General features: G+C 44.8%; 1 protein-coding gene across 4 annotated transcripts in view; it reads right to left on the reverse strand.

The window, feature by feature from the left end:
• Positions 1-6,966: 6,966 nt before the first annotated feature.
• Positions 6,967-8,795, reverse strand: part of C7H15orf40 (chromosome 7 C15orf40 homolog) — a 5,865-nt gene continuing 4,036 nt past the window's right edge. For 2 of the 4 annotated variants that reach the window (XM_021168487.2, XM_029479904.1), the window contains exons 4-5: positions 7,840-7,937; positions 6,967-7,366 (exon numbers count right to left, since the gene is read on the reverse strand). In XM_021168487.2, coding sequence (XP_021024146.1) covers positions 7,842-7,937 — 96 coding nt within the window. In that variant the 3' untranslated portion in view covers positions 6,967-7,366; positions 7,840-7,841. Of the gene's footprint in view, positions 7,367-7,829; positions 7,938-8,795 lie in introns of all 4 variants that reach the window. The other 2 variants (XM_029479905.1, XM_029479906.1) reach the window with 1 other exon arrangement.

Below are 8,795 nucleotides of genomic sequence, written 5' to 3' on the forward strand. Positions count from 1 at the left end.
TTCTCTGCGTTTCAGTGACTTCTCCTGAGACCAGTTCTGGGGAGGGTGTGATTATGATCTCATGGTTTTTTTCCACTGCCAGTGCTTCTGACTCCCCTGTCTCCAGCCTCTTTTTGTCTAAGTGAGGTAAACAAAGCTGTCTCATTGCTAAAGCCAGAGGGCTTTGATGTTTTGTATTCTTTTCCCTCTCGTGTATTTCATTATGCACACTCCATGAATATGCAGAATAAACGTGAAAAGTGCATGAGGCCATATAAAAATTAGTTGTCACCCAACCATTTTATACTTTTATGTTTTACCATGTTCATATAGATTTATAGAAATTATATATTTCTGCCTTTCTTGCCAAAGTGAGGAGATATATATTACACACACACACACACTCACACACACAATTCTCATATACTTAACAGTATGGATTTGCCATTGATTAAATGTCTATTTTCCTGGTAGATACTTGGAAATTCTCTTTTCATTTTCCATGTACTAACAGTGCTACACTGCTTTGGTTCATATATCCTTTTGTGCTTTTCTTTTGTGTTCTGTAGAGAGGACTCTAAAACACAGCCCACAGAATCAACTAAGCAGGGCTCATAGCGGCTCACAGAGCTTGAAGTGGCAATCACAGAGCCTGCACGGGTCTACACTGCATGCTGGGGTTGTTTAGCTTGGGGTTTTTGAGAGGCTCCTAACAGTGGGGGTGGGGGTGTCTGACTCTTTTGCCTGCTCTTGGGACCCTTTTCCTCTGGACTGCCTCTTTAGTCTTGATGTGAGGGTTTGTGTCTAGTCTTGTTACTTCTTGCTATGCTGTGTTCAGTTGCTAGCCCTCAGAGGCCTGCTTTTTTCTGGAGGGAAAGGGAAGAGCAGGGAATGGGGGGAGGGGGAGGTGGGAGAGACACGAGGGAATGCAGGGAGGGGAGACTGAGCAGTATGAGAGGACAAAAAGGAAAAAGAAGAAAATTTGTCAGGTTAAATAAGACAACACTTAAAACACTAGGAATTCACATGCCCTGGACTGCAGAAGAAATAGGAAATGAGTCAAGAGTGTCCTTTCATCTCTCTGCTTCCTGACTACAGTGTGGTGTGACCAGCTGCCACAAGCTCCTGCTGCCATGCCCTCCTTGTCATGATAGACTGTCCCCTCAAACTGAAGCAAAATAATAAAATAAAATAAACCCTACTAAGGTTGCTCTTGTCAGATTGCTTGTCACAAAAGTGTCCAATATGTAAAATCTAAAGGGCTTTTCCCTATGACTTCAAAATTTTAAAACGTTTTCTAACATTGATGTCAGTATGATGTGGGTGGGAGTGAAGCACATGTGTCCGTGAGTGGGCACACACATGCCACAGTGCATGCATGGCATTAGGACCGCTCTCAGGAGTTGGTCCTCTCTGCAAACCCAACTCAGGTGCCAAGGTTCGCACAGCCAGTGTCTGATCCACTGAACCAGCTGTTTTCAACCTGTGGGCTGTGACTTCTTTGGGGCTCATGTATCAGATATCCTGCATATCAGATATTTACATTATAATTCATAATGAGCAAAATTATAGTTATGCAGTAGCAATGAAAATAATTTTAGGGCTCCATGTCACCACGACATAAGGAACTGTATTAAAGGGTCGCAGCATTAGGAAGGCTGAGAACCACTGCTCTAAGCCATCTCTTCCTCTGAACTTCAGCTTTTTGTCTGATTGCTCATGAGTTTCTCCGGGTTTTGTAATCACAGCGCGTTTACTAGGTTGCCCTGCTGTTGGTTATCACTGTGCCCGTGTCACCTGGGACATTGCACCTTTCTGTAAAGTCCTCTTTTGTTTCCCAAGCATTTTCTTGTCTTTAACCATCTGTTCCACTTAGAACCCACTGGCTCCTAGGCTTACAGGTGCCGACTTTCCTTAGAGCTCCACAGCTGCCGTTCCCTCTGCTCAGCTTCTCCAACCTGCCCTCGCTTTCAGCCTTTGTATTACTTTGTTTCCAGCATGGTCTTCAGTGCTCTGTTTTTTTTTGTTTTTTTTTTTTTCTTTTCTTTATTTCTACAGATTTATTATTTTAAATTCTGTGTATGTAGGGATTCCCTGGCTCTGATTCCAGGCTCTCTAAGACATCTTCCAATAAAGGCGTTTGTGGGTTTCTCAAAGGGACAGAATGTTCTCAGTAGAAGACCCCATGTGTAGCCCATTGGCAGGTGTGTTCTTCATTCACACATGTTGGCATGTGAGGGACCCGGCCAGACGTGCTGCCTGATGTCGTTTTCAGAAGCACCCACTAGGGAGGAGAGCTGCAGCGGGGAGGGCTCAGAACCCAGGGTCTTCCATGGCACTCACCCGGGACTGCCAGTGCCTCATTGGCCCGCAGTCCACACTGTCCTGTGTGTGAGAACAGCGTGCAGAAAGGACGTCCTGACAGAAATGAACTGAAGGCCACCATCAAACTCTTTGTCCATTTCTGCTGTGCTGCTGTGGTGCCACCTCCTGGACGTAAACTGAGTTTTTAGGGTTTTTTATGATTTATTTTTATTTTATGTGCATTAGTGTTTTGCCTGCCTGTATTGTCTGTGTCAAGGGTGTCAGATCCCTTGGAACTGGAGTTACAGGCAGTTGTGAGCCTTCAGTGTGGGTGTTGGAAACTGAACCCTGGATTCTAGGCAAGAGCAGTCGGTGCTTTAACTACTGAGTTATCTCTCCAGCCCTGGGTTTTTAGTTCCTAATCACATGTATTAAAACAATCTGGATTTGGGGTAGGTTCTAAATATTTATATTCTGCCTTACAGCTAAGGGACTGACCAAACCCTTGAAAACTTGAGGTAGAATGCTGTCGTCCATAGCCTTCTAAAACTCTTGGTCTTTAGCTTTGGTGGGGTGGGGGTGGGGTGGGGCTTAAAGGTCCCGCTTGTGCTTCTGGCTCTCCATCCTTTAGCCAATGGAAGGGTGTGGAATGGCCCCTAGAACTCAGAAGTTCAAAATCTGCCCTTGCTTCCTGGGCAGAATGAGTCCAGTTTTTTCCTTCTTCAAGTTCTGTTAATGTGTGGTGTGAGAACATTTGTGCGGGAGGGACTGTCTCTTATGGTGGCAGTGAGAGGGGACAGGGACAGGGAGGGCTACAGCATCACCCTGACAGTAGCCCTCAGTCATCTCAAACCTCATTTATAGCCCTGGCAAAGCCAGGATTCCCAGGTTAGCGTGGGACAAGAAATGCAGTGTCTCCGGCCTTTCTGAACACTCAGAGCAGTGTGGGTGGACCAGGCTGGAATCACAGTACCTGGAAAGGGCCCGTGGGGACTGGAGTTTGTGCCCTGTGCTTGGCTCCACTGCAGTATCCTTGAGGTGAGCTCAGAGTCCAGCTGAAGAGAGTGGCCTAACCGGCTGTCTGTGGCAAGTCAGCGTTCCCAACAGTGAGGACAGGAGGCTGCTGACTGCTGAAGATGAGGAAGGGACTGTCCATCTTGAATACAGGCCCTGGACCAGTTCTTTGACAGTGTCACTCTGATGTATCTTTCGTTTTGTTTACCCGTTCATTTGCAGCTAGACTCTTATTGTTTCATCCAGGCCTGACCAGAACTCACTACACAGTCCAGGCTGGCCTTGAACTTTCAGTTCTGCTGCCTCAGGTCCTCTGCAGCGAGATTATAGGCCTGTACCACCTATATGCTTATTGGGATGCATCTTGTTAGGAAATATAGTTGTATTTCTTTTAAAAAATAGTAGGCAAAGCTCCTTGTTAAAATATGATCACTTAAAGTCAAATAACGCTGGTGGGTGGTAGACACCTGTAGTCCCAGCACTCAGGAGCTGAGGTAAGTGAACTTGTGAAATTAGTCTGGGCAAAAAGGTGAGGCCTCATCTCAAAAAATGAAAAAAAGGGGGCTGGAGAGATGGCTCAGCAGTTAAAAGCAATGACTGCTCTTTTAGAGGTCCTGAGTTCAACTCCCAGCAACAACATGGTGGCTCACAACCATCTGTAAAGGGATTTAATGTTCTCTTCTGGTGTGTCTGAAGACAGCTGCCACAGTGTACTCATATAAATAAAATAAATAAATCTTTTAAAAAGATTATGTAGTAAAAACTGCTGGTTCCTATTCTTTATATTTATAATTTTTTTTGTTTTGTTTTTTAATTTTTCGAGACAGGGTTTCTCTGTGTTCCCCTGGCTGTCCTGAAACTCACTCTGTAGACCAGGCTGGCCTTGAACTCAGAAATCCACCTGCCTCTGCCTCCCGAGTGCTGGGATTAAAGGCGTGTGCCACCACGCCTGGTGATATTTATATTCTTGATTCCTCCATTCTTGCTATTTTTAATTCTGGTATCCACTTCTCTCCACTAGTTTGCTACAGTGTATGCTGATCCTCTCTCCAGCTCTGGGAAGGACCTTAATTGGCTACAGTGTTTAGGATAAATCTTTTCCATATTCATTGATTCTGGCTACTTATTTATGGGTTGGCATTTCTTGCCAAGAGGGTAGCTTAGAAACTTCATGTGATCTGATCTGGCTTGGGGTAGAAAGGAGATGAAATTATGGAAAACAAACACCAAGGCTCTTCTGTGCTGCCCTCTACAACAGAGGGTCTTGCACCTATGTGAAACCCAGAGCCAGGGCTCTCTGTCTTCGTGAAGTGGGCCTGAGAATAAAGCTGGTGTGACTACAGAAAGCAAGTGGGCCTTCTAGGCCATGGCTGAGCGGCTCACCAGTCCCTTAAGGACACCTCTGCATTTTGTTGTAGGCTTAGATTTTTTCAAAACCTACTTTAATTATGGTTCATTCATGCTTTAACCTCCCTTCTAGCCCACGACAAGGGGACAAGAAATAGGAAAGGGCGGCTGTGGACATATTCAGAAATAGTTCTTTGGAGCGATTCCAATCTTCGTTGTCAGCAGTCCAGTCCATTGGCAAAACACCAAATCAGTAGCAGTGACTTGATCTAGAAGAAACTGCAAGGCTCCACCAACTGGTATGAGGCTGCGGAAGCCGAGAGCAGCAGCCAGAACACCAGCAGACGTTCTTTGGTGTGTTTCTCTCTATGGAGGCAGGACAAGTAAAGGTCATGGAAGAAAGCAAAGAGAACCAATGCAAGAGTGTCAACGGTGAAGACCAGTGTCAGCGAAGCACATGAAGACCAACCAAGAGTTGCAAGGCGAATCAACGCAAGAGTGTCATTTACTGTCTGTTGGGTTATACTTATGCTCTTTCCAAACACCACATGCCTCCTAGGCATTCTCTCCGGCAAAGCACCACATGCCCTTTCATCAGGCAACTTCCAGAAAAGCACGTGTCTGTGCTCAGCAGGACATCCTCTCACATGTCTGCTTCAGCCAAACATCCTCTCATAAGACAATTTCCAGAAAAACATCACATGACACAACTGAGTCTCCAACGAAACCAGAAATTTTGTAAGCATGTTAACACATCCACTTGACACATGGATGGAGTGTGTGTCTGTCCCATGAGAATTATCCTGTAGTAAGTCACACCACACAAGGCCTCAGGTGAAGTGCCTTTTGACACCCACTGGAACTGTGGGGAAGAATGGGAAAGTTCTATAGCCCACACCACATGAAACAAGGACTCAGAAGCAATGTGGTAGAAGAGCATCTTACAAGAGCGGGCAGCCACGTCTCTAAGGAGAGGCACTGAGCCCTGGAGGAGCCTCCTGAGTGCCCTTGCTCTTGGCTCCTGAGGAGTAATTTCTACTTCTTTTACATCAAGCATTTTTATAATCGGTATTTCTTGTGGATTTTGTGATTGATACGTTTTTCTTATGTACTTACCAGCAAAGCACATACTACAGATCAGAGTAATTCTGTTATTTACTACGTTACTGTAACTTGGCTAGGCTCACTGTGCATGTCTGTATGTAATTCAAGCCTTGGGAGGCCAGACCAGAACGAGCACAAGTCTGCATAGTGAGTTCCACATAATGAGATCCTGTTTCAGAAACAACACGAACAACAATCTAAAGTATTACAGCTTAGGTCAAATATATAAGATATATTATCTTTTCAGCTATATATATATATATATGTGTTACTAAGCAATATATTCATGTTATCTATATAACCCAGTGTTGTGAGCGCCCGACTTGCCAGCAAGAAAGACACCACAACAGGATTGCACACATTTATTGGGAGAGCTTGATTGCAGAGGCGAAAAGACCCCGAGCCCCAGAACTGGCGCTGCTTATATAGGCCTAGGAGAGGTGTGTCTACACCCAATTGGTTATGCTTTCAGTACCTCATTTGCATGCCTCCGGCCAGGCAGTGACTCAGCAAAAAACTCTACTGCACATGCGCACATTAGTTGTTTACCCAAATTTATGGGTGGTGGCCAGCGCTAGCCAGCACCATCTTGTAATGGCGTATGTGGCTTCCCACACAGTGTGTCTCAGGCTGATCTAAAACTCTATTATATAAAGGATCGCCTTGAACTTCTCATCCTCTGCCCTCAGCTCCAGAGTGCTGGGACTATAAGAGTGCACTCCCACACTCAGTTCACACAACGCTGGGGTGAATCCAAGGCTTCATGCACGGCAGGAAACACTCCCAACTGATTTCTGATGGGCTTTACAAACAATGAAAAGAACTTTTTTTGTTGTTGTTTTTTTTTTTTTCCGAGACAGGTTTTGTCTGTGTAGCCCTGGCTGTCCTGGAACTCACTCTGTAGACCAGGCTGGCCTCACACTTAGAAATTCGCCTGCCTCTGCTTCCCAAGTGCTGGGATTAAAGGACTGCGCCACCATACCCGGCTTTTTTTTTTTTTTTTTTGGTTTTTAAGTTATTTTAATTATGTATGTCTCTGTCTTTATCTCTGCAGGTGTGTGTCTGTGTATGAATATGTGAGTGTGGGTGCCCTCAGACCAGAGGCATTGGATCCCATGAAACTGGAGTTACAGGCGGTTGTGAGCCATTCCATGTTGGGTTGCTGGGAACTGAACTCATGTCCTCTCCAGGAGCAGTAGCACTCTAAACTGCTAGCCATTGATCCTGATACTTCTTTATTCTTTTAAAAGCTTTGGAGATTCCTAAGAACTTCTAGATTTGAAAGTTTACAAGGTTCCAAAAATAAGTGACATTAAGTTATACGTCTTCATGATTATTTACTTTTCCACGAAATGTTCCAGAAAATCTTTAAAAGATATATAGAGAACACTTGTGCATTTAATAACCAAAAACTTAAAATAGAAGCAGCACAAAAGGTTTTCCAGGTGTAAACTGAATTAGAAGACCTCAGAACTCCACAAAACATTGTGGAGCTATGAGGCTAAAGCTTCACTAGGAGTCCAGGGAGCTGGTGTCCTGTCTTCCTCCACGCGGCGACCTTCAACTCCTCTCCCAGTGCCTGCAGCTCAGACGCTCCATCACAGACAGCAGCTGTTTCCTTGTAATCCCAAGAAACGAGAGGAATATATTTCAGGCTGTTTGCATTCAGGGATTTGAAAGGTGTGTGTGTGTGTGTGTGTGTGTGTGTGTGTGTGTGTGTGTGTGTGTGTGTGTCTGGAATGTACATACATGAACCACAAGTCTGCAAGTAACCTCAGAGGCCAGAAAAGAATGTCGGGACACCCTGGAACTGGAGTGTGTGAACCACCCTCCAGTGTCAGTGCTGGGAGCTGAGCCCGGGTCCCCTGGAAGAGCATCAAGTGCTCTTAACCACTGAGCCGTCTCTCCAGCTCCCATAGCCAGGGATCTGAGAGCCTGTATTTAATGTACAGACTTAGATTCTCTCCTTGTATTTCAGTCAGATCTTATCTATGCATTTTATTCCCCACATCTGGGCACCGCTGTACACATTCTTCTGAGGCCCCTCTACTCTTATGAGAACCCCACAAGGAAGTGCATACCATTTCTCACCTTTATTTCTTCTCAGCTTCCGTTTTCAGCTTCTCCAAGACCTCCTCTGGAGTTGTAGAGGCCAAGAGCTTCACCACCTTTTCCCGAGATTTACCACCCTGAGCCAGAAAGAAAACAACACCTTCAGCATGCTAACACTGGCAGGAGCGACAGTCCTCCCTGTCCCCACTGCAGCGCATCCCCCAGGGGGTTCTGCAGGCTTCCACCTTATGACAGCTTCCACCTTATGACAAGTTCCTACAGCTCTCCAGTGCTTTTGCTTCTCTACTTCAAGTAATAACAAAAGTTTGGCATTAAAATTTCAACATGAATGTTTACAATTTCTAAGTCTTTTTGTCTTTCTTTAAGACGGGGTATCATGTAGTCCAGATTAGCTCAAATTCAATATATAGTCAAGTATGAATTTGGACCCCTGATGTTGTCTGTCTCCCTCAAGTGCTGGGATTACACATACTTCCCATTATGCCTGGCCAATATTCTAGTTTCAAGTAATTTGTTTAAATTACATAGGAAAATAATTTTAAACTATTAAATACGGAAACTCAGTATAAGCTCTTTTTTGTTTGTTTGTTTGTTTGTTTTTCGAGACAGGGTTTCTCTGTATAGTCCTGGCTGTCCTGGAACTCACTTTGTAGACCAGGCTGGCCTCGAACTCAGAAATCCACCTGCCTCTGCCTCCTGAGTGCTGGGATTAAAGGCGTGGGCCACCATGCCCGGCCCAGTATAAGCTTTTTTAACACCTAAATATAAATAAATTGCTCTTTTATAAATTGTTACACATTTCTGAAAATTTCAAACAAAATCAACCATATGTGATTTCACACTCTCTTAAAACATCCTTAATCATCAGGGAAATGCAACTCAAAACAACCCTGAGATTTCACCTCACACCAGTCAGAATGGCTAAGATCAAAAATTCAGGTGACAGCAGATGCTGGCGAGGATGTGGAGAAAGA

Source organism: Mus caroli, chromosome 7 (genome assembly GCF_900094665.2).
Source record: "Mus caroli chromosome 7, CAROLI_EIJ_v1.1, whole genome shotgun sequence".
Lineage (NCBI taxonomy): Eukaryota > Metazoa > Chordata > Mammalia > Rodentia > Muridae > Mus > Mus caroli.